Raw genomic sequence first — 27,321 nt, 5'->3', positions numbered from 1 at the left:
AGTGGTCGAAACAGGATAGTAAAGCAGAAGGCATCTCCTCACCCACCTCTCACTCCGGCTCAACTGCTGAAAAGAAATAGTTAGATATAGAATGAAAGTTGCTAGATAAAAGAGTAGACTGGGGGAAGGTGGTTGCGCTTGTCAGCAAGCTGTTTGCCAGTTAGGTTGGACGTGAATTGATTGGTCGGTCATACTGCAGATCAGTTGCCATCCAGGTGCAACTGAATACACGCTCGTTACACTTAAATAGGCAGTTAAAAAAAAAGAATAAGCTCTTTAGTTAAGTCAGGCCTTCTTACCATCATATAAGCACTAAGAAGCACCATTTTGTAACCCTGCAATTTTTTTTTCGGCTAATGTTCAAGAAAACAAAGACAAAGCACTTTCACCTTCAGAAACCTCTCTTTTACACGCCTATCAATTAATATGTAATCTAGTAATGCCCATTGACCATCTCTCTCTACTCTCACACATGTACTTGTGTATGACCCTCTTTTTAAACCAGGTATTCCCAATCGAAAGTCCCTTTGTAGCACAAAACCCTATAATCTGTTTACCATTATTTCCCTTCATTTTACTGAATGCCCCATTCCTTCGGATTATACCCTCAATTACCCCATTATTCACCTTCGTATCCAAATCACCCATCACTAATACCCAGTCTTGTGCACCCAAACTGCTGACACACACACTCATCTGCACTCAAAACACTCATGATCAAGTGCATAAGCATTAATACTAACCCATCTCTCGCCATCGACTTTCATATTCACCCACATCCATGTAGAGTCCACTGCCTTATACTCTCTCACACACTCCCACAACTCCTGCTTCAGCAGTAGTGCTATTCATATAAATATATACAGAAAAATTTTGAGGTTTATACATTATACATTTAGTGGTGATTCGTTGAATATTACCTGATGCAAAGTTACATATTTGATGAAGCACAGCAGTATTGTGTTGACCTAAATCATATATAATGATGATCATTAAGTAAAGTTACATACTTATTGAACTTCAGTAACACTGTGTTGACAATTATCATTAATGGTGACCATTTACTGACGAATATTTCCAAGTTGGTTCCATTAAAGTATATAGTCGCTAACATACACATAGCTGTAGGAAAACTAAGCCTAGCTGTACGTGGACTGTTTATGACATTAACAGTAGCAGGTAGGTGGCAATTCTCGTACCTGAACAAGCACTGGGTGGTACAAGGTGATAGTGGAGATGGATATCAGCCAGGCAATCGCCACTATGACCCTCAGGGATATTGCCATTGAGTTCCGTGGTCATCTGGGTCGTACGTAGAGCTGTGGCCCATTGTTTACAATGAGGTGCGTGCAGAGTTCCAGGGTCGTCCATTGAGTTACTGGTTCACTAATGCACTGATGAAGGTATTGAACGTGTGTATCTCTTTAATAATCAAATTCATTGGAATTAGCGTTAATGAGGTAGCGCCTGGAATTGAAGAAAGGCCACATCCGCTCACATTCATTCTCTAGCTGTCATGTGCAATGCACCGAGACCACAGCTCCGAGCGGCTTGCGTTTTCCTGCCTACCACGCCAAGGTCCTGGGTTCGAGTCCTGGCTGTTGGAGGGTATTATGAGTTCGATGAAAGTGTGCGTTCATATGCACTATATTCGTGTTCGTATACCTCCACGTTTGCACAGTAAAGTTCTGTAAAATGCTAGCTACTGGTAATGTGGGCTTGATGAGATTTGACCGGTCTAGACCCCGTTGCTCATGGATGTAAGACGCAGAGTATTCGATTACTTGTAATCGAATAGTCATTTTCCCTATTAGGGGCGATCAAAGCTGAGCGGTTACCGTTCCCGTATACCACGCAAAGTTCCTGGGTTCGAGTCCTCGTTGTTGGAAGGTATGATGTGGTATATGTGTGTGTGTGTATGTGTGTTACCGGACTTCACCTGCACAATAGGTCATACCTCAAGTGTGCAGTCACCTTTGGAGTTCACATTTCCCTGCTGCGTGAAGTGGCGCAGCCTTGGAGTGGGTAACACCAGAAGTCTTCGATAGATTTTGGTCCTGTGGTCATTATATATAGATAGATAGATAGATAGATCGATAGATAGATAGATATAAATGGGAAATTGTTAGTTCTGGGTGGTCCTTAACCAAACCTAAATGAAAAAATGAATTATACAAATTACTCAGAATAGGGTGTTCAAATACAATAAGCAGCGTGACCCATGAGTCAGGATGTGTTATTTATGTTTTATCTCATTTGGGAAATGTTGAATCGTGTAAACAAAGTCAGACAACTTAAAAATGATTTCATCTTATCTGAGATAAGCTGTGTGTGTGTGTGTGTGTGTTTCATACTGTCATTCTTTTCTAAATCATTGTATTGATTCTAGGAATACATCTCTTTTATCATAATGCTGTTAAGGATTAGAATATATAACGGGATGATAATTAGATAATTGGCAATTTGTAGTTTGTACAGGAGATTCGTTAAGGCGTATTTGATGAATGGCCTCTGACAATTGCATGTTTAGTATTGATACATTCCAGTCTGTTGACTCATATATTGTTACATTTCGATATCTCGTGAGTCATCTGTGATGATTTGTTGCATATGTTGCCGCTTGAAATGATTACAACAGATGTAATCTGTTAAGGTAATAATAGCTTGGCTATTATTCGTAATCGTGTGACGAAAATTACCATTTTGTAATTGTGTGACGAATTACCATTTTGTAATTGTGCGACGAATCGCGATGTTCCTTCGATTCTATTTACCATGATCATTTGTGAGAATAAAGTAACACACATCACATACATAGTAATTCCACTGCCAATGAGAGGTGTCAGGTAATAGAGTAATGGCCCCCTTCCACGGCTCCCTGCAAATTTAAGGCCACCAGTGAGAGGACTGGCCCAGGTGGTGGTGGTGTATTGGAAACATCTTTTACACTCTCCCTGTCTGGATTGCTGATCATACTCTGTCTCATTAGAATGGTACTACCGGGCTAATCCTGCCGTCTTCTTGCGAGCGTCATGCTCATACTCAACTCTCGCTCAGTTTCTTCGCATAGGTTCTCTTGCCATTTCTTATCTGCATAATCGTTATTAGATAGAATAATGACGGAGTCTAACAAATTTATGGCCTCTTTTTCCCCTGGCATCATGGGGTGCTAAGAATCCCCAGGTTCCCGCCTGACTCTACTGCCAATGCGAAGGAGGGCTCACAGGTTCCCTCTGTAATAGACCTGCCTCTTTTCCTGTTCACCATAACATCTGTGGTCTCTCCAGCAACCTCCCTTTTGTTGAACGCCATCTGTGTATTACCTCTCCTGATGTCTTAACTCTCTCTCTCTCTCTCTCTCTCTCTCTCTCTCTCTCTCTCTCTCTCTCTCTCTCTCTCTCTCTCTCTCTCTCTCTCTTCTCTCTCTTTCAGACCCAAATTGTCTCCTAATACTCTCACCAGCCCCTTTTTCATATCTATCCATAATCTCCACTCACCATTCCAATTCAAAGGTGGTGTCTGTGCTCATTCCAACATCAACACACCTGTTGCACGCCTCGAGGACCTTGAGCCACCAAACTTTGATTATATCTGGTTCAAGGTCTCTCTCCCAGCGACCACTGTTTTCCTTTGTTTGGCCAACTGCTCTCCTAATTCTACAAATTCTATATCTTTCATTAACTGTCTAAACTCTCGCCATGAGACCATAACATCCTCTCACCCTCAAGCCGAGATCCTTTGCCTCGGGGATTTCAGCGTTCACCATAGGGAATGGTTGAATGCCTCCCATACGGATGTTGGAGGGATTGAAGCCCTCACGTTCTCCATTCTAAATCATCTACAGCAAATTATCACTTTCCTCACCCATATACCTGACAGCTGTGACCATTCTCTTTTTCACCTCTAATCCCTCACGCTGTAGCTACACAATCTCGCTCCCAATTGGTTCATTTGCCTTCAAGCTTATACATGGGTACTCTGCTGTTTCTTGTGTGGTGATGTTTCTGTCTCCGCTTAACGCATAGCAAAGGTTATTGCGAGAATGGAAGCATTTTTACCCCCTCCCTCCGAGACAACCTCTTCATTCATGGTTCAACCTTTCCTGTTCTGAGGCCATTCAGGCAAAGGTCCAGGAATATTGGGCTTGCAAAAGCGTCACTTTATTCAAAGGAAGTGTGAGGGTTCCTTGTATTGTAGCAAGATGGAGAAGTCACCAAAGAAGGCACTGCACCCCATTTACAAGACACTTGCACATTGTATATCCCTCTCTTTAAAACAGTTAGAAAAAAGTTTGAAAGCACCATGCATAATATTAATTACATGTCTAGTAATAACTTAATCATTTAGTTAGAGAATCTTTCTTCGTCAATAAATGTTTCCTAGTTGCTGATCTGAGTGGGTTTTTTTAATTTATACATTGTATATAATTTGGTAATGAATTCTATTCTTTAATAGCTATTTGATAGAAGGTATTAGCTGCAGTTCCCTTGGCTCTTGTTACCCAAAAGTTAGATTCACTATGTTTAGTCCTGATTGGTTGGTTATTAACTACCTATGAAAATTTTTTGTGAGATATGTGGGCCCCTCTGTTGTTGTATATGTTAGACATGATTCGGTTTTATTTGTTTAACCCCATTCTCTACACTTAACGTTTTTACTTCTCGCTCTCTGCTTGGCCAGTGTGAGCTCTGGGGTCTACTCCTAGAATAAATTTAATTTTTTTGTTTTGACAAATTTGTAGCTGCTTTTTGGGTTTAGTGCTTACTCTAGAATACCAATCAAAATGAGGTTGAACTGAAGCACATTGGCCCAAATAAACTCCTAGGTACTTCACTGACTACTCCTTTCATTACCTGACCATTACATGTTATTGCAAATCTGTTTACCTTCTCTAGTTTTCTTTTAGATCCTATTAGCACAACTTTGGTTTTTATAGGTGAAGAGACAGTTTGTTGTTAATCATCCAATTATTACATGATTCAAGTTCTTTTCCTAATCTATTTGTGATAACATTAGTATCCTTGTGCGATACAATTAGAATACTGTCATCAGCATAAAGAAGTAGTTTGCATGAGACATAAATTTTCATGTCATTTACATAGCATAAAAGTAATAGTGGTCCTAGAAGACTTCCCTGTGGAATTCCACAAGATATACTACAAGGCTCGGAATGATATTCATCAATTCTAACTACTTTATTCCTTCCAGTCAGATATGAGTAAAACCATTCTACAGACTTTATCCTCATTGCTCTTAATTTTTCTCACAAAATGTGATCAACTGTAGGTCCAGAAGTACAATTCCTGTATAATTTCCTTTTGATATATCAGTTTTAAGTAAGTGTAAATGGTAGACCAAACATGTACCTGTGGAGTACTCTCCCCTGAATCCAGACTGAAGATTGTATATAATATTATTTAACATTAGGTAATTTGCTAATTGATCATAAAGAACCCTTTCCAGTACTTTTGATATTACATTTAGTATACTGACTGGTCTGTAATGTCCTACTTCTTGCCTATTATTCTTTTTGTACAATGGTTTGACTCTAGCTTCCTTTAGCCCAGCTGGTACTTCACTTGTACTTCTAGATAGATTTACAATGTGTTATTTATCCTTTTAGTACTGGTGCCCCTTCCTTTATGAACCTTGCTGGTAAACCATCTAGCCCTATACTTATATTAGCTCCTAGACCCTTTATTACATGAAGAATATATTCTATTCTTACTTCTGTAAACCTAAAATTGTTTTTTGTAATCCTTTTTTGATCTATACTAGCTTTTGAAATGATAAGAATCAGTGCTAAAAATCCTAGGAGCATATGGTAATTTACTAATGAATTTGATGCTACAGGTGTAAAGGATTTATTAAAGTATGTTGCTATCTTTTTTCCATCAAAGCAGAGTTCATCTGCAATCTTGAAGGATGTTTTTGAATTTTCCTTTGATATACTTAAGTAACCTAAGTTTTTCAGTTATTGCCACAGTTTTTTGCTATCATTATTACTTTCTTGTATTTCATCAGAAATATAATCTGATCCAATTTTCTTGATGTCTTGTTGTATCTTATTTCTTACCTTACATAATTTGTCAAATTTCTCTTTCTTGCCTTTATCTTTCTTGTATTCAGCCAAAAGTTCATCCCCTTCTGTTTAACCTCTCTCAAGAATTTCTGTAGTTAACCAGGGCTCTTTCCTGTGTCTGGTTTTTACTTCCTTCATGGGAACTACCTTGTCCAAGTAATTTAATTACAATATCCCTAAAGATATTCCATACATCATCAACTGTTTCATCATTATAAACCTATTTGCAATCCTCACTTGCTAATTTTTCATTGAATTCCAGCAAGTTGTATGTTTCCAGTGACCTAAATTTAAAGCTGTTAGGCTTATTTTGTACATTCCTTAACTACTTTCTTTGTACAGTATATTACATAGTGATCACTTATTCCAATTGGCAATACTCCAATACTTTACTGCACATGACCCAAAATTGTGGCTGATTGACCTTCGTTCCCTGGATCATTTATCTGCACCATTCCATCCATTTTTCGTGTATTCATATACTTTTTATACAGGTATCCTAATTGTTTTATATTAGCAAGCATGAGAGATTTTTTTTTCAAAGTATTCATCATTGAGATTTAGAAGGGAATTCAGGGGTTTGGGCCGAGCGAGACCTGTAACCCTGGAGCCACGCAAATGTTCATGACAGCCTAAATGAATACAGTAATTATGGTATCACTCCAATATCATGTGCTTCATCAATATAACAAGCATGAGAGACTTTTTAAGTATTCATCATTGAGATTTAGAAGGAAATTTAGGGATGTGGGCCGAGCGAGACGCGACCCCCATAGGCCTACGGATGCCATATTGCGTCAGTGGCCGCTTGGCCTTCAGAGGGAGAGGATCTATTTATCGTCCTCTTCCTTTTATTTATCTTCCCCTCATGCTGCCTGGTGGATAATGCTATTAAGAACTCTGTCCCGTCACTGTCCCTGTGGCCCACTGAGGTTACCCTGGGGTGGCGGCGGTGCCCCAGTGAGTGTGGCCAAGCCCCACTGTGAGTAGACTGCCATCATGTGTCCAGTCAATGGTCAACAAATAACTTGCTTTTGATGCTTCGGGATGAGAAATCTTGAGGTGGATTGTGTCTTTTGAAAACTCAGTGGGTGATTATTAGCGGTATATGGTTAACAAGGTGATTTTTATTGAGATCCTGCCATATAGTAGTGCAATGACACTACTATTTCCATATTTAAATGAAGGTGAAGCATGAACGTGGCGAGAGACAAACACAAATGGATGATTAAAATTTAATGAGTAGTCTGAAATGATGGTGATTGATCACTTTACTCTGGCATTATCCAGTATCATAGTAGCCCAACATTATTTGGTATCCAAATTGAATGTGTGTGTGTGTGTGGATAGGCACCTTCCCTGATAACTTGCACGTGGATTAGGTTAATGTGGCCCTAATTAAACCACAGTTTTATCTCAGACTAATTAAACCACAGTTTATCTCTAACAGTCTAATTAAACCACAGTTTTATCTCAAACTAATTAAACCACAGTTTTATCTCTAACAGTCTAATTAAACCACAGTTTTATCTCTAACAAACTAATTAAGCCACAGTTTTATCACTAACAAACTGATCAAACCATAGTTTTATCTCTAACAAACTAATCAAACCACAATTTTATCTCTAACAAACTAATTAAACCACAGTTTTATCTCTAACAAACCCAAAAAAATTAATATTTCAGGAATTAGCGGAAGATCCTGACCTAACCTAACCTTAATCGAACCTAACCTAACATAACATATCTAATCTAACCTAACCTAACCTAATCTAACCTAACTTAACCTAACATAATCTAATCTAACCTAACCTAACCTAACTTAACCTAATATAATCTAATCAAACCTAACCTAATCGTGCTTAGAAAAAGTTCTAGTATGCATGGATGATAGATAAAGAAAGATGAGGGAGCATGATTGGGATTATTTTTTTCCTCAAAAGTGCAATACTGAAATACTCATTAGTAGGGAGGGCTGTGAGTATCAGGGAAAATGTGAGATGATAAATGTAAAAGTAGGTGAAGCACTCAACATGTAAGCATATTATTTGTCTAGAACATCAGTCTTTTACTTACTATTGTAGTCTTTAACAATACAAGAGCAGTTTGGGAGCATGGATTAGGGCATTTACAGTTAGTGAACGATATTAGATGATGCAATGGTAGAATGTCAGGGAGAATTTGGGGTTGGCTAAAGTCAGAAACACAGTGGTAGAAAAATTAACGGAACCCATGAAAGCTTCTTACAAGCTCTACTGGTAGTCAAAATTTAACACACATTTCAATAAACTTGTTGAAATTGAACAGTTGCACCTATGGTACTGCACAGCATCATAGTACGAGATGCAAACAAATAGACAACAGTGATCATGGGATCACTTGCAAGATAATGTTAGTATATTTCTATCATCATTTTAACTAATGGATGGGGTTCGGTGAAATTTTTAAAGATTCTGTTTATATTATACAAGCATAATACCAGTGTTTATGATAGGTAAACCCATATTTTCTGAAAAAATGCAAATGAGTGGGAGATGTATAAAAGAAAGAGACAGGAGGTCAAGAGAAAGGTGCAAGAGGTGAAAAAGAGGGCAAATGAGAGTTGGGGTGAGAGAGTATCATTAAATTTTAGGGAGAATAAAAAGATGTTCTGGAAGGAGGTAAATAAAGTGCGTAAGACAAGGGAGCAAATGGGTACTTCAGTGAAGGGGGCTAATGGGGAGGTGATAACAAGTAGTGGTGATGTGAGAAGGAGATGGAGTGAGTAATTTGAAGGTTTGTTGAATGTGTTTGATGATAGAGTGGCAGATATAGGGTGTTTTGGTCGAGGTGGTGTGCAAAGTGAGAGGGTTAGGGAAAATGATTTGGGAAACAGAGAAGAGGTAGTAAAAGCTTTGCGGAAGATGAAAGCCGGCAAGGCAGCAGGTTTGGATGGTATTGCAGTGGAATTTATTAAAAAAGGGGATGACTGTATTGTTGACTGGTTGGTAAGGTTATTTGATGTATGTATGATTCATGGTGAGGTGCCTGAGGATTGGCAGAATGCGTGCATAGTGCCATTGTACAAAGGCAAAGGGGATAAGAGTGAGTGCTCAAATTACAGAGGTATAAGTTTGTTGAGCATTCCTGGTAAATTATATGGGAGGGTATTGATTGAGAGGGTGAAGGCATGTACAGAGTATCAGATTGGGGAAGAGCAGTGTGGTTTCAGAAGTGGTAGAGGATGTGTGGATCAGGTGTTTGCTTTGAAGAATGTATGTGAGAAATACTTAGAAAAGCAAATGGATTTGTATGTAGCATTTATGGATCTGGAGAAGGCATATGACAGAGTTGATAGAGATGCTCTGTGGAAGGTATTAAGAATATATGGTGTGGGAGGCAAGTTGTTAGGAGCAGTGAAAAGTTTTTATCGAGGATGTAAGGCATGTGTACGTGTAGGAAGAGAGGAAAGTGATTGGTTCTCAGTGAATGTAGGTTTGCGGCAGGGGTGTGTGATGTCTCCATGGTTGTTTAATTTGTTTATGGATGGGGTTGTTAGGGAGGTAAATGCAAGAGTTTTGGAAAGAGGGGCAAGTATGAAGTCTGTTGGGGATGAGAGAGCTTGGGAAGTGAGTCAGTTGTTGTTCGCTGATGATACAGCGCTGGTGGCTGATTCATGTGAGAAACTGCAGAAGCTGGTGACTGAGTTTGGAAAAGTGTGTGGAAGAAGAAAGTTAAGAGTAAATGTGAATAAGAGCAAGGTTATTAGGTACAGTAGGGTTGAGGGTCAAGTCAATTGGGAGGTGAGTTTGAATGGAGAAAAACTGGAGGAAGTGAAGTGTTTTAGATATCTGGGAGTGGATCTGGCAGCGGATGGAACCATGGAAGTGGAGGTGGATCATAGGGTGGGAGAGGGGGCGAAAATCCTGGGGGCCTTGAAGAATGTGTGGAAGTCGAGAACATTATCTCAGAAAGCAAAAATGGGTATGTTTGAAGGAATAGTGGTTCCAACAATGTTGTATGGTTGCGAGGCGTGGGCTATGGATAGAGTTGTGCGCAGGAGGATGGATGTGCTGGAAATGAGATGTTTGAGGACAATGTGTGGTGTGAGGTGGTTTGATCGAGTGAGCAACGTAAGGGTAAGAGAGATGTGTGGAAATAAAAAGAGCGTGGTTGAGAGAGCAGAAGAGGGTGTTTTGAAGTGGTTTGGGCATATGGAGAGGATGAGTGAGGAAAGATTGACCAAGAGGATATATGTGTCGGAGGTGGAGGGAACAAGGAGAAGAGGGAGACCAAATTGGAGGTGGAAAGATGGAGTGAAAAAGATTTTGTGTGATCGGGGCCTGAACATGCAGGAGGGTGAAAGGAGGGCAAGGAATAGAGTGAATTGGAGCGATGTGGTATACCGGGGTTGACGTGCTGTCAGTGGATTGAATCAAGGCATGTGAAGCGTCTGGGGTAAACCATGGAAAGCTGTGTAGGTATGTATATTTCCGTGTGTGGGCGTATGTATATACATGTGTATGGGGGGGGTTGGGCCATTTCTTTCGTCTGTTTCCTTGCGCTACCTCGCAAACGCGGGAGACAGCGACAAAGTATAATAAAAAAAAGTAATAATATATATATATATATATTAGGTACAGTAGGGTTGAGGGTCAAGTCAATTGGGAGGTGAGTTTGAATGGAGAAAAACTGGAGGAAGTGAAGTGTTTTAGATATCTGGGAGTGGATCTGGCAGCGGATGGAACCATGGAAGCGGAAGTGGATCATAGGGTGGGGGAGGGGGCGAAAATTCTGGGGGCCTTGAAGAATGTGTGGAAGTTGAGAACATTATCTCGGAAAGCAAAAATGGGTATGTTTGAAGGACTAGTGGTTCCAACAATGTTGTATGGTTGCGAGGCGTGGGCTATGGATAGAGTTGTGCGCAGGAGGATGGATGTGCTGGAAATGAGATGTTTGAGGACAATGTGTGGTGTGAGGTGGTTTGATCGAGTGAGTAACGTAAGGGTAAGAGAGATGTGTGGAAATAAAAAGAGCGTGGTTGAGAGAGCAGAAGAGGGTGTTTTAAAGTGGTTTGGGCACATGGAGAGGATGAGTGAGGAAAGATTGACCAAGAGGATATATGTGTCGGAGGTGGAGGGAGCAAGGAGAAGAGGGAGACCAAATTGGAGGTGGAAAGATGGAGTGAAAAAGATTTTGTGTGATCGGGGCCTGAACATGCAGGAGGGTGAAAGGAGGGCAAGGAATAGAGTGAATTGGAGCGATGTGGTATACCGGGGTTGAGGTGCTGTCAATGGATTGAATCAAGGCATGTGAAGCGTCTGGGGTAAACCATGGAAAGCTGTGTAGGTATGTATATTTCCGTATGTGGACGTATGTATATACATGTGTATGGGGGGGGGTTGGGCCATTTCTTTCGTCTGTTTCCTTGCGCTACCTCGCAAACGCGGGAGACAGCGACAAAGTATGAAAAAAAAAAAAAAAAATATATATATATATATATATATATATATATATATATATATATATATATATATTAAACCATTATCACCTTAATTAATGCCATTTGGTCTATTAAGAAAAAAATAGGAATATATTTAGATCCCCTGAAGTTTCACCCCCCTCCCCAGTGTTTTTCTAGGCTAGGGTAGTAATGTTTGTACCCCTAACCAAACCTATACAGTTGTTACCCAACTTAGTAGCCAGGCTCTGTCCAAAGGATTTTTAATCCAAGCCTCTCATTTTCAAGAGGTATGTGATTATTTCAACAAAAATATCGTGAGAGAAGGAGGGAATGTCGGATCCTTTCCTTAGAAGAGAAGCACTGTGAGTGGATCTCTTTGCCGCCAGAACCAGAGCCTTCGTATTTGTTACTGTAGTTTAAGACATAATGGTAGTTGCAACAGTTGCTCTGTTGGAGGCAGTTATTATCTCTCTTCCAAGTTAATCCTCTGGGAAAAGGTTCTTTAAAATGAGCTAGTTTTTTGGATACATTTCTGCTGTTAGCTCCAAAGTGGGAATGTTCAACAGTTGGGTTCCCATGAGTTTAAAACTCCCTCCCTACACAATACAAATAGTTAAAAACAAATGCGTAATTACATCTCGGTTGATTCCTCGAATTCTCCAAGACTACCTTAGTGTTTTTGCAGTACTCTGGACTCAGAGAATTGGATACTGAAATTTACATATATGGATTTTTTTTCTCTCTACTGGCAGCAGTTTGGAAAATGCTTATCAGATGACCTTTCTCATAAAATTGGCCCTTCCTCTCAAGGCAGTACCATTCAGTCAGGAAAACCTGTCGATCTTTATTGGAAGGATCTGATGCCTCAGAAGTGACTGATGCCCTATGTTTGAAGTGTCTAGCCTTTTCTGTGACAAGAACAAAGGCTGGTAATGCAGTTGTCTCTTATAAAGGTGCCCATCAAGAACACCTATGTCTAGGTTTTGGTATTAATCTGATAGGCCTTATTCGAGATAAATTTCTCAGGTCTTCCTTTCTGAGGAGACCAGTTGCTTCTACCCCATGGCCCAAATGGGGTCTTTCAAAGTATTACACCTTTTTTGGAGTTTGATAATCTTTCTGACAGTTTAGTTCCTAGACATCTTTTAAGAACTCTTCTTTCCTTATACTACTGGGCTCTGGGAGGAGGGTTAGTGAATTCCACACTTTGTCTAGGCACAGGAATCATCTTGTCTTTGATGTCAATCTCCTGCGGGTAAAGATAAACCCAGACCCCAGACTTTTGGCTGAGAATGAAACCATTAGATTTAGAAGAAGCCCTGTTACCATCCACTCTTGGAAGACTTCGTTAAGACAGCATCATGTCTCATGTCTAGTTAAATCTCTTTGAAACCTTTTGGATTGAACTAAAGATTACCGAGACGGCCTTTTATTTGTGCACCCTCTAACCTCTTTTGGTGAGAAATATCTGTGTGTGGATTAAGAAACTCATGTTACTTGCTCATCCTGGTCATTTTGTTAGAGCATGTGAGGAGGCGATGGTGGCCTTATACCTTAGCCCTCCTCAGAAGCCTTTTATTGAAGGAAATAAAAAAAATGGGGCCTTCGATATTGTTCCTCCACCTTTGTTTGATGCTGCTTTAGTTTAGACATATTTTTTATCAACCCTTTGTGGCTCAAGGTATTCCTCCTTTTGGAAAGCTAGATTCCAGTGTGCCTTTGTCTCACAGATGAAGGTATTTACCTTTGCTATCGGTTTTAGTCTTATCCAAATTTCTTTTTTTTCAAAGCCCTCCTCCTTCATTTGGGTATGCTTCAATGCTAGTGGGATAGACTATACAGGAGAAAAATGTAGATTTTGAGAATGATAAACCTGAGTATTTTTTTTTTTTTCACTCGACATTGTTTTTCTCTGTACCTTCTTTGACTGCCATTTGGTTGGTGCTTATGATCTACAGATTGAGAGCTCTTATTGTTTGGGATTGAGTGGGCTTATGACAGTTTGGTACCAGGCACTGATTGGCTGCTGGTGGGCTTGAAATGAGTGAGTGGCTGCAGTCACATTTTGGATGCTTCACAGAGAGTGTATGAGGTTGACATCTCTTCACCAGAAATCAGATGGGTTTCCTATATCTCATGCTCTAGGAATATCACCTCAGCAAAAAATGGGTTTTCATGAAAGTTTTCATAACTTAAGTTTTTGGCAAGAAAGGTGATAGTAATTATTTTGGGAGCATAAAGTATGGGTATGTTTGAAGGAATAGTGGTTCCAACAATGTTGTATGGTTGCGAGGCGTGGGCTATGGATAGAGTTGTGCGCAGGAGGATGGATGTGCTGGAAATGAGATGTTTGAGGACAATGTGTGGTGTGAGGTGGTTTGATCGAGTGAGTAACGTAAGGGTAAGAGAGATGTGTGGAAATAAAAAGAGCGTGGTTGAGAGAGCAGAAGAGGGTGTTTTGAAGTGGTTTGGGCACATGGAGAGAATGAGTGAGGAAAGATTGACCAAGAGGATATATGTGTCGGAGGTGGAGGGAACGAGGAGAAGAGGGAGACCAAATTGGAGGTGGAAAGATGGAGTGAAAAAGATTTTGTGTGATCGGGGCCTGAACATGCAGGAGGGTGAAAGGAGGGCAAGGAATAGAGTGAATTGGAGCGATGTGGTATACCGGGGTTGACGTGCTGTCAGTGGATTGAATCAAGGCATGTGAAGCATCTGGGGTAAACCATGGAAAGCTGTGTAGGTATGTATATTTGCGTGTGTGGACGTATGTATATACATGTGTATGGGGGGGGGTTGGGCCATTTCTTTCGTCTGTTTCCTTGCGCTACCTCGCAAACGCGGGAGACAGCGACAAAGTATAATATAAAAAATATAAAGTAGAGATTGCTTACCTTACAGTTCATAAATTTTACAGCACTGCCGAATTCCCATCCTAGATATATCTGTTTCTGGCATGGCACTACAGCTGCTCCAGCATTACAAATATTACAAACATTAAACACAAGATGTGTGTTAAACAAAAACCGAGCACTTCAGGATGCTGTGTTCTGCAATGCTACAGGAGGCATGGTTTTATCTACAAAAGCCAGATTACCACATAAAAGGTATGATGATAAACTACGATTTTTGTTTTTCCATGAGTGGCTATTACTTTTGGTTTGATAACATTAAAATTTTTTTGGTATGTTTTTGAAATGTTATTAGAACTTTAACTCATAATGATGCAATGGGCTTTTTATGGAAGAAAGAATCTATGAAACTAACTGATGAAAATATATGTATGTTGGTTAACAGATAAAGTCTTTTTTGGTACTGTACACTTGCATTTCAAACTCTCTCATCCCATTTAGGATGTGATAATTCATTTTTAGTTTATACATTTCCTCTGGTGTGCATTTGTGAATCCATATTGATGGGCTCAGTAATTTTTTTTTGCTTTGAAATGTATGAAGTGGTAACATGATTAGTAACTTAATCATTTGGTTTATAATTTTCCAATTTACAGTAAAGCAGCAGACATACTTGGGGAAGAATGTTCTCCTGAAGGAGAGTTTAATTGGCAAGACAGAAAAAGTATTGAAGTTAAAGGTTCCAGGAAGGAAGTAAGTGTTGTACAATGTATGTCCTCATTATTTTGATGATTTAATAGAGCACATATTTTTGTGGCTATATCTTTACAGAAGTTAGATTTGTGTGTCTTGTACTCTTGTATTTTATCTTAAGGCTGAGTTTTCTCCAGGATATTGAAAATCAAAACAAGTGGTATACCTTTAAACATAAGTAATTAACATTTTTTTTTTGGCCTACCATACAAGATATCAGTGCTCAGAATATTTGCAGAGAAAAGATGGAAATGCTGTACTGTGATACATATTGTAAATGCTTTGTGGACCTTGGAAAGGCTTTTCACTGAGGGAAACTGTATATGATGGGTCGAAAACAAAGATTCCTGCTGAAGCAGCTGTAGGCAGTCAGATATATAGTTGCAGACATGACTGTTTTAGTAGCTGCTGAGTGATTGTGTCAGAAGTTTTGGAGTATGAGACTGGGTATTAGTGATGGGTCATTTAAATGCAAAGGTGAACAATGTGACAGTTGAAAGTATGAGTTTGCAGCTGGGTATTAGTGATGGGTCATTTAAATGCGAAGGTGAATAATGTGACAGTTGAAAGTATGATCAGTTTGCAGAGGGTATTTAGTGATACGAGTAGAAATGGTGAAGAGCTTGTGGAGTTGTGTTTAAAAAAGACTGGTGATTATCACAGATTAAAAAGGGATATACATAAGAATACGTATGTGAGTAGGAGAGATTGTCATTGTGCATAATCATATTATGTATTAATGGTAGGCATATAAGATAGACTTTAGGATGTAAATGTACTGAGAGGGGTGGCTGGTGGGATATCTGATCACTGTCTTGTAAAGGCGAGGGTGAAGATTTATACAGGTTTTCTAAAAAGAGGAAACAATGTCTGGGAGAACAGAGTAGTGAGAGTAAGTGAGCTTGGAAAGTAGACTTGTGTGAAGAAATACCAGCAGAGATTAAGTGTAGAATGGCAAAAGGTGAGAACAAATGAAGTGAGGGGAGTGGATGAGGCATAAGAGATATATAGGGAACCAATGATGGCATGTGCAAGAGGAGGGTGGGTGTGATGGAAATGAAATGTTTTAGGACAGTACATGGTTTGTGTTATGTGCTTTTATTATTTTTTTTAGTATTATTAGTAGTAGTAGTAGTTGTATTATTATCATCATTATCATTATTATTATTCTTATTATTATTATAACGCTTTGACGCTGTCTCTCATGTTAGTAAGGTAGCGCAAGGAAACAGACGAAAGGATGGCCCAACCCACCCACATACACATGTACATACATAAACGCCCACACACGCACATATACATACCTATACATTTCAACATATACATATATATACATACACAGACATATACATATATACACATATACATATTCATACATGTTGCCTTAAATCATTCCCGCTGCCATCGCGCCACACATGAAATGACACCCCCCTCCCCCCCGCGTGCGGGCAAGGTAGCACTAGGAAAAAACAACAAAGGCCACATTCGTTCACACTCAGTCTCTAGCTGTCATGTGTAATGCACCAAAACCACAGCTCCCTTTCCACATCCAGGCCCCACAAAACTTTCCATGGTTTATCCCAGACGCTTCACATGCCCCGGTTCAATCCATTGACAGCACGTTGACCCCAGTATACCACATCGTTCCAGTTCACTGTATTCCTTGCACGCCTTTTACCCTCCAGCATGTTCAGGCCCCGATTGCTCAAAATCTTTTTCACTCCATCCTTTCACCTTCAATTTGGTTTCCCACTTCTAGTTCCCTCCGCCTCTGATACATATATATCCTCTTTGTCAATCTTTCCTCATTCATTCTCTCCATGTGACCAAACCATTTCAATACACCCTCTTCTGCTCTCTCAGCCACACTCTTTTTATTACCACACTTTTCTCTTACCCTTTCATTACTTACTCGATCAAACCACCTCACACTACATATTGTCCTCAAACATCTCATTTCCAGCACATCCACCCTTCTCTGCACAACCCTATCTATAGCCCATGCCTTACAACCATATAACATTGTTGGAACCACTGTTCCTTCAAACACCCATTTTTGCTCTCCAAGATATTGTTCTCGCCTTCCACACGTTCTTCAACGCTCCCAGAACCTTTGCCCCCTCCCCCACCATGTGACTCACTTCTGCTTCCATGGTTCCATCCGCTGCTTAATCCACTTCCAGATATCTAAAACATTTCACTTCCTCCAGTTTTTCTCCATTATTATTATTATTGATATAATTATACTTGATCACCGTTTCTTGCATTGGTAAGGTAGCATCAGGAAACGGATGAAGAATGGCCGATACCCTCATATTTATTTATTTATTATACTTTGTCGCTGTCTCCCGCGTCAGCGAGGTAGCGCAAGGAAACAGACGAGAGAATTGCCCAACCCACCCACATACACACGTATATACATACACGTTCAAACACGCTCATATACATACCTATACATTTCAACATATACATACATATACATACACAGACATGTACATATGTACACATGTACATAATTCATACTTGCTCCCTTCATTCATTCCTGTCACCACCCAGCCACACGTGGAATGACAACCCCCTCTCCCCTAATGCACGCGAGGTAGTGTTAGGAAAAGACAACAAAGGCCACATTTGTTCACACTCAGTCTCTGGCTGTCATGTATAATGCATCGAAACCACAGCTCCCTTTCTAAATCCAGGCCCCACAAAACTTTACATGGTTTACCCCATATGCTTCACATGCCCTGGTTCTATCCATTGACAGCACGTTGACCTCGGTATACCACATCATTCCAATTCACTCTATTCCTTGCACGCCTTTCACCCTCCTGCATGTTCAAGCCCCGATTGCTCAAAATCTTTTTCACTCCATCCTTCCACCTCCAATTTGGTCTCCCACGTCTCCTCGTTCCCTCCACCTGAGACACATATATCCTCTTTGTTAATCTTTCCTCTCTCATTCTCTCCATGTGACCAAACCATTTCAAAACACCCTCTTCTGCTCTCTCGAACACACTCTTTTTATTACCACACATATCTCTTACCCTTTCATTACTTACTCGATCAAACCACCTCACACCGCATATTATCCTCAAACATCTCATTTCCAGCACATCCACCCTCCTCTGCACAACTCTATCTATAGCCCATGCCTCGCAACCATATGACATTGTTGGAACCACTATTCCTTCAAACATACCCATTTTTGCTTTCCGAGATAATGCTCTCACCTTCCACACATATTTCAACGCTCCCAGAACTTTTGCCCCCTCCCCCACCCTGTGACTCACTTCTGCTTCCATGGTTCCATCCGCTGCCAAATCCACTCCCAGATATCTAAAACACTTCACTTCCTCCAGTTTTTCTCCATTCAAACTTACCTTCCAGTTGACTTGTCCCTCAACCCTACTGTACCTAATAACCTTGCTCTTATTCACATTTACTCTCAGCTTTCTTCTTTCACACTTTTTACGAAACTCAGTCACCAGCTTCTGCAGTTTCTCACCCGATTCAGCCACCATTGCAGTATCATCAGCAAACAACAACTGACTCTCTTCCCAAGCCCTCTCATCCACAACAGACTGCATACTTGCCCCTCTCTCCAAAACTCTTGCATTCACCTCCCTAACAACTCCATCCATAAACAAATTAAACAACCATGGAGACATCATGCACCTCTGCCGCAAACCGACATTCAATGAGAACCAGCCACTTTCCTCTCTTCCTACTCATACACATGCCATACATCCTCGATAAAAACTTTTCAATGCTTCTAGCAACTTGCCTCCCACACCATATATTCTTAATACCTTCCACAGAGCACCTCTATCAACTCTATCATATGCCTTTTCCAGATCCATAAATGCTACATACAAATCCATTTGTTTTTCTGAGTATTTCTCACACATTCTTCAAAGCAAACACCTGCTCCACACATCCTTTACCACTTCTGAAACCACACTGCTCTTCCCCAATCTGATGCTCTGTACATGCCTTCACCCTCTCAATCAATACCCTCCCATATAATTTACCAGGAATACTCAACAAACTTATACCTCTGTAATTTGAGCTCTCACCTTTATCCCCTTTGCCTTTGTACAATGGCACTATGCATGCATGCCACCAATCCTCAGGCACATCACCATGAGCCATACATACATTAATTATCCTTACCAACCAGCCAACACCACAGTCTCCCCCTTTTTTACTAAATTTCATTGCAATACCATCCATACCCACCACCTTGCCGGCTTTCATCTTTTGCAAAGCTTTTACTACCTCTTCTCTGTTTACCAAATCATTCTCCCTAACCCTCTCACTTCGCACACCACCTCGACCAAAACACCCTATATCTGCCACTCTATCCTCTAACACATTCAGCATACCTTCAAAATACTCACTCCATCTTCTCACATCACCACTATTTGTTATTACCTCCCCATTAGCCCCCTTCACCAATGTTCCCATTTGTTTTCCTGTCTTATGCACTTTATTTACCTCCTTCCAAAATATCTTTTTATTCTCCCTAAGATTTAATGATACTCTCTCACCCCAACTCTCATTTGCCCCCTTTTTACCTCTTGCACCTTTCTCTTGACCTCCTGCCTCTTTCTTTTATACATCTCCCAGTCATTTGCAATATTTCCCTGCAAATATCATCCAAATACCTCTCTCTTCTCTTTCACTAATAATCTTACTTCTTCATCCCACCACTCTCTACCCTTTCTGATCTGCCAAACCTCTTCATCCCACCACTCTCTACCCTTTCTAATCTGCCCACCTCCCATGCTTCTCATGCCACAAGCATCTTTTGTGCAATCCATCACTGCTTCCCTAAATACATCCCATTCCTCCTTCACTCCCTTTGCATCCTTTGCTCTCACCTTTTTCCATTCTGCACTCAGTCTCTCATGGTACTTCCTCACACAAGTCTCCTTCCCAAGCTCACTTACTCTCACTACTCTCTTCACCCCAACATTCTTCTTTTCTGAAAACCTCTACAAATCTTCACCTTCGCCTCCACAAGATAATGATCAGACATCCCTCCAGTTGCACCTCTCAGCACATTAACATCCAAAAGTCTCTCTTTCACGTGCCTATCAATGAACATGTAATCCAATCACGCTATCTGGCCATCTCTCCTACTTACATATGTATACTGATGTATATCTCTCTTTTTAAACCAGGTATTCCCAATCACCAGTCCTTTTTCAGCACACAAATCTACAAGCTCTTCACCATTTCTATTTACAACACTGAACACCCTATGTACACCAATTATTCCCTCAATTGCTACATTACTCACCTTTGCATTCAAATCACTCATCACTATAACCCGGTCTCATGCATCAAAACTACTAACACACTCACTCAGCTGCTCCCAAAACACTCATATACACATGTACATATTTGTACTTGCTTGCCTTCATCCATTCCTGGTGCTACCCTGCCCCACAGGGAAACAGCATCGCTCCCCCCCCCTGCTTCGGTGAGGTAGCACCAGGAAAACAGACAGAGAAGGCCACATTCGTTCACACTCAGTCTCTAACTGTCATGTGTAATGCTCCAAAACCACAGCTCCCTATGCACATCCAGGCCTAACAGACCTTTCCATGGTATACCCCAGGCATTTCATATGCCCTGGTTCAGTCCATTAACAGCATATCAACCCTGGTATACACATCGTTCCAATTCACTTTGCTCCTTGCACGCCTCTCACCCTCCTGTAAGTTTACTCAAAATCCTGTTCACTCCATCCTTCCACTTCGAATTTGGTCTCCTGTTTCTCCTTGTTCCCTCCACCTCAGACATATATATCCTCTTTGTCAAACTTTTCTCACTCATTATCTCCATATGTCCAAACCATTTCAACACACCCACTTCTGTTCTCTCAGCCACACACTTTTTATTTCCACACATCTCTCTTACCCTTTCATTACTTACTCGATCAAACATGTCTTCAGACATTTTGTTTCCAACACATCCACCCTCCTCCATACATTCCTCTCTATAGCCCATGCCTTGCAGCCATATAATATTGTTGGAACTACTATTACTTCAAACATACCCATGTTTGTGAGTGGATATGTCTTTGTTTGTCTGTTTCACGGTCCTACTTTGCTAATGTGAGAAACAGCAATATAATGAAAATAATAATGTATATACCCATGTAGTTTCTTGCTGTGAGATACCTCAAATCACAACAGAGTGCCTTTATTCCCTTTACAATGTCTGTTTGTTCTTTTTCCAAAAAGGTAACAATTATATTTGAATGATATGTGTGATATTTTTTGAGATGAATGCAAGTAAGATCACTAGATTAACTGCATGTTCCATTGACCAGCACAGTAGACTAACAACCAGTTCAATTAAATTTTGTGTCTCAGGATATGAGGATGTAGCTGATTAATTTCTTTCCAGATATATGTAGGTGAGACTGTGCTACAAGGAATTAATTCATTGTTTGACATAAATCGAGAAGAAGCCGTCACCATGTTTTGTTCCCGTCGGTTTCTGCAGATATCTGATAAGGCTGTTTTGAAAACACTGGATTTCTTAAAAGAACACAATATCACATCACACCAGATAAAACGAATACCTTGGATACTTCTACATTCTGAAGGTTTGTGGTTAGAGTTTGCTTAGTTTTATGATTCTTCCTTCAGCAATTTCTCCAGCCACAGAAAAGTAATATTTCATGGTATTTTTTGAGGATTGGCGGAATGCGTGCATAGTGCCATTGTACAAAGGCAAAGGGGATAAGAGTGAGTGCTCAAATTACAGAGGTATAAGTTTGTTGAGTATTCCTGGTAAATTATATGGGAGGGTGTTGATTGAGAGGGTGAAGGCATGTACAGAGCATCAGATTGGGGAAGAGCAGTGCGGTTTCAGAAGTGGTAGAGGATGTGTGGATCAGGTGTTTGCTTTGAAGAATGTATGTGAGAAATACTTAGAAAAGCAAATGGATTTGTATGTAGCATTTATGGATCTGGAGAAGGCATATGATAGAGTTGATAGAGATGCTCTGTGGAAGGTATTAAGAATATATGGTGTGGGAGGCAAGTTGTTAGAAGCAGTGAAAAGTTTTTATCGAGGATGTAAGGCATGTGTACGTGTAGGAAGAGAGGAAAGTGATTGGTTCTCAGTGAATGTAGGTTTGCGGCAGGGGTGTGTGATGTCTCCATGATTGTTTAATTTGTTTATGGATGGGGTTGTTAGGGAGGTAAATGCAAGAGTCCTGGAAAGAGGGGCAAGTATGAAGTCTGTTGGGGATGAGAGAGCTTGGGAAGTGAGTCAGTTGTTGTTCGCTGATGATACAGCGCTGGTGGCTGATTCATGTGAGAAACTGCAGAAGCTGGTGACTGAGTTTGGTAAAGTGTGTGGAAGAAGAAAGTTAAGAGTAAATGTGAATAAGAGCAAGGTTATTAGGTACAGTAGGGTTGAGGGTCAAGTCAATTGGGAGGTGAGTTTGAATGGAGAAAAACTGGAGGAAGTGAAGTGTTTTAGATATCTGGGAGTGGATCTGTCAGCGGATGGAACCATGGAAGCGGAAGTGGATCATAGGGTGGGGGAGGGGGCGAAAATTTTGGGAGCCTTGAAAAATGTGTGGAAGTCGAGAACATTATCTCGGAAAGCAAAAATGGGTATGTTTGAAGGAATAGTGGTTCCAACAATGTTGTATGGTTGCGAGGCGTGGGCTATGGATAGAGTTGTGCGCAGGAGGATGGACGTGCTGGAAATGAGATGTTTGAGGAAAATGTGTGGTGTGAGGTGGTTTGATCGAGTAAGTAACGTAAGGGTAAGAGAGATGTGTGGAAATAAAAAGAGCGTGGTTGAGAGAGCAGAAGAGGGTGTTTTGAAATGGTTTGGGCACATGGAGAGAATGAGTGAGGAAAGATTGACCAAGAGGATATATGTGTCGGAGGTGGAGGGAACGAGGAGAAGAGGGAGACCAAATTGGAGGTGGAAAGATGGAGTGAAAAAGATTTTGTGTGATCGGGGCCTGAACATGCAGGAGGGTGAAAGGAGGGCAAGGAATAGAGTGAATTGGAGCGATGTGGTATACAGGGGTTGACGTGCTGTCAGTGGATTGAATCAAGGTATGTGAAGCGTCTGGGGTAAACCATGGAAAGCTGTGTAGGTATGTATGTTTGCGTGTGTGGACGTGTGTATGTACATGTGTATGGGGGGGGGGTTGGGCCATTTCTTTCGTCTGTTTCCTTGCGCTACCTCGCAAACGCGGGAGACAGCGACAAAGTATAAAAAAAAAAAAAAAAAAAATTTTGATGAATATAGGAGATATGATATAGAGTTACTTGTCAAGCAACAATTGCTGTGCATAAAAGGTGCATGAAGAAATAACACTGGTCAACAAAGATTTTGCCCTATGGAAAAAAAATGTCTTGTATTTTTGCAAGCTGTATCCAAATATGTATTCTGAGTTTCTGTATCACCCATAGATTTTTGTTCCATTATATACATGTACCAGTGTTCTGCAGAGAGTTTGAAACAAAAGGTTTAACAAACTGCTATTTTCATTATTTGTGAAGTGCAATAGCTTCTTTTTGGAAGCACAGGCCTAGATAAATGAGTCACCAGGGGCCTGCAGAAACATGACTGGAAATGTTGGGACATTCAAACTGCCCACTCCTGAGAAGCAGTTCTCTGTCAGTTGCAGGCTAGAACTCAGTATGTAAACAGTGTCTTTTCCACTCTGTTGACAGATTGTGCTTTTGTGTACTCAAGTGTTGTGCTGATACACCACCACACCATGATAATGCCGAAAAACTTTGTAAATAGTCTGAATTTTTCTGCTACATCTGTGGTGAATTGAAATTCATATTGGAAAATATTCTTTCACACCCCTCATTAAAAGATGCTGTGAGCATTACTTTGGTTGTAAAGTGGGTGACCAGGATGAAAATTGGGCCTAGGTTCCTCTCATCAAACATAGTGCCTGTCTCTCCCTCCTTCTCTTGGTTACATCCGTTCACTTTCAGACACTGTAGCTTGAGTCTCTGAGACAGCCTTGCTTGGCTATTTCTTATATCTATCTGTTTATCTGTCCATATCTCTGATGCCCATTGCCTTTGGGAACTCCCTCAACGGGTATGGAGACTCTTTTGCCACAGCAAAAGAATCTTCATAACTGTTGAACTCTGGTGCTGCTTCTGAGCCTTTACAGCCTCACCCTTAACAGGCTGCTGACAGAGCACAAATGTGGCACATTTTCTCAGAGGCTCCTACCCAATGTTTCTACCAACTTCTACGGAATGTCTCTACCAAATGTTCCTGCCTAATGTTCCTGCGTAATGCTTCTACCCACTACTTCTCTCTGATGTATCGTCTGCTCCTGTTTTTGGAAAGTGATAATACAAGGAGGGAAGGGTTTCCAGCTCCCAACTCCTGCTCCTTTTAGGTGCCTTCTGCAGTGTGCAGTAGACATGAGCAGTATTCTTTCTCCCCTATCCCCAGGGATAAAATTATGCATAAGGAAATATGATTCTTACACATCACTCATTGTATCAAGTTTATGCATATTTCTCTATTTAGCTAGTGTAGATCACTGTCAATGTTATCCAAACTGTAGTTATATGTAGCTTATTTGAAAATATAACTTGTTGAAACTAGCATTAATCCTGTTATTATGAGCTACGATATTCAAATTTATTATTAGATATCAGTGATTATTGAGACATTAAAACTTATAGGAAAAGGTTTTACACTCATGATATTGTGTCTGCTTTTCTCATAAACAGTTCGTATGTGTATTACATTATTTGATACTTTTTGTGAAAATTAGTTGATCAGATATTTTCAGCTTAAAGATGCCTCATTCTGATGATATTTTGTGCTTTAAAAACAAGATGGTATGTGCAGATTCTTCCCCATACATTTCCTTTACCCACTACCTCTACACCTGCCAGTATCATACCCATCAGCTTAGTCTTAAACCATTTGTTGAAAAATTTTGTGTTCGATTGGATATCAGCTACAACAATCACCACTTGCTTACAGTGAATAGTATGAGCATATCTACAAAAGACAAGAGAAATTATGAGGTATATACTGATATATAGCTAGAAAAGATTAGACAGGGGAGCATAACTTTATTTTTTGCTTACTTTGTTCAATCTCCTTAACAGGTAGTCTTCAAGAAAAGTTTGCGAAGCTGACAGAACCCTACTTATTTCAAAACTGCTCAGATGGACTTGGATTTTGTCACTTCCCACTAGAACAGATATCAATTTATCAGAAAAGTTTCATGTCAGAGGCTGCTAAATTTCCCTATCACAACAATCGTCTATACTACCTGGCAGAAAAGTTAAAGGTAAGAATGTATAGGTAAACTTTTTTTTTTATTTCAGAAATCCCTTCATTAGATAAGTATACCTCAAGGACTTCTTAAGAAGTAATTTCCTTGTGGTTGACTTTGATGACTCATCTCCAAATTTGGGCAGTGGTGTACTGAAAAATGTAACTCGCCTTCAGACGCAAAGCATTTCACTGGAACCAAATCATGACTCTAAAGTCGAGTCCGATATGTGAGCAAATTTTGCAAAGATATTACCTGTAGCACAAAAAAAAAAAACCCAGTTTAGTCACCATCTCAAATCATCATAGAGGCTCAGTGAAAGCTTTGGAAAATAATGTGTATTTAATCTTGGTAGACTTCTGTGGTGTAGCGATTAGTGTCCTCGACTATGATGCATTAATGAGCTGTCCAGGTTCTAGTGCATAGGTTCAAATTCTAGTTGTGGCAGTAGGTCTACAGTCAACCCAGCTATACATCCACCCCTCGGGGAAGGTCGATGAAATGGGTACCTGGCTCAGGCCCAGCACCACCCCGCCCCACAGGAAACAGCATCGCTGTCCCCTACTGTAAGATATCAGAATTTACAGACGGACCAACCTAAGAAATAGAGTAATGACAGAAATTGAATGTCTGCATTTACAAACTTACATAAACAAACTGATCTATTTATGTCTCTGATGCCCATTCCCTCTGGGAACTCCTATCAAATGGGTGGCCACGACAAAAGAGTCTCCACTTATCCCTGTTTTTGCATGCCTTCCTTGCATACACTATTCCGTGCATTCTTCAAGTAGTTTTCCACTCTATTTCCCCATGTCAAGGTGCTCTTCCTCTCACACCAACCACTTCAATCATACTGTCTTACAGTCTCTTTGTAAACACTCCGTTTTACATTCTTTTACATGCCAAAACCACAGCAAAGTATTACATTTCACCCACTCTTCCACTCCATAATTCATTCCTTTTGCGTTCCCTGCCATACCAGCTTTCTCGTAAATCACGCATTCTTTCTGCATTCCAGTCAGTCATATTGCATGCTCCTCTCAAATAGCTCATATCCATAGTCTAGATTCTTGCTTGACTTATTCCATGTCCATGTTTTGGCTGTATAGGTCAGGGTTGGGAGGACTGTGGTAGCCCTCAATCCTTTCTTTACTTCCATACTTACATTTTTATCCTTCTTTAATCTGTTAAGGGACCATATACTGCTCTCCTCCTTATCTCTCCTTTCATATCACCAAGATTACCTGAGATAGCTCTTAAATACTTAAATTCTCACCTCTTCCAATCTTTCTACCCCCATATCAGTAACACAGTTTATTTATTATCTGTTTATTTATTTATTTTGCTTTGCCGCGGTCCCCCGCATTAGCGAGGTAGCGCAAGGAAACAGACGAAAGAATGGCCCAGCCCACCCACATACACATGTATATACATACACGTCCACACACGCAAATGTACATACCTATACATCTGAATGTATACATATGTATACACACACAGACATATACATATATACACATGTACATAATTCATACTGTCTGCCTTTATTCATTCCCATCGCCACCTTACCACACATGGAATAACAACCCCCTCCCCCTCATGTGTGTGAGGTAGCACTAGGGAAAGACAACAAAGGCCCCATTTGTTCACACTCAGTCTCTAGCTGTCATGTAATAATGCACCGAAACCTCAGCTCCCTTTCCACGTCCAGGCCCCACAGAAGTTTCCATGGTTTACCCTAGATGCTTCACATGTCCTGGTTCAATCCATTGACAGCACATTGACCCTGGTATACCACATCGTTCCAATTCACTCTATTCCTTGCATGCCTTTCACCCTCCTGCATGTTCAGGCGCCGATCACTCAAAATCTT

General features: G+C 40.4%; 1 protein-coding gene across 2 annotated transcripts in view; it reads left to right on the top strand.

Moving 5' to 3' along the window:
- Positions 1–1,327: 1,327 nt before the first annotated feature.
- The window catches only part of LOC139749394 (transcription termination factor, mitochondrial-like), an 86,252-nt gene continuing 60,258 nt past the window's right edge, over positions 1,328–27,321 (top strand). The window contains exons 1-5 of one of the 2 annotated variants that reach the window (XM_071663201.1): positions 1,328–1,403; positions 14,443–14,632; positions 15,034–15,130; positions 21,551–21,752; positions 25,276–25,460. In XM_071663201.1, the coding sequence (XP_071519302.1) occupies positions 14,595–14,632; positions 15,034–15,130; positions 21,551–21,752; positions 25,276–25,460 (522 nt within the window). In that variant the 5' untranslated portion in view covers positions 1,328–1,403; positions 14,443–14,594. Of the gene's footprint in view, positions 1,404–6,884; positions 7,065–14,442; positions 14,633–15,033; positions 15,131–21,550; positions 21,753–25,275; positions 25,461–27,321 lie in introns of those variants that run through there. The other variant, XM_071663200.1, reaches the window with a different exon arrangement.

The sequence above is a fragment of the Panulirus ornatus genome, chromosome 7 (assembly GCF_036320965.1).
Source record: "Panulirus ornatus isolate Po-2019 chromosome 7, ASM3632096v1, whole genome shotgun sequence".
Taxonomy (NCBI): domain Eukaryota; kingdom Metazoa; phylum Arthropoda; class Malacostraca; order Decapoda; family Palinuridae; genus Panulirus; species Panulirus ornatus.
This window is presented reverse-complemented; position numbering and strand designations above follow the sequence as displayed.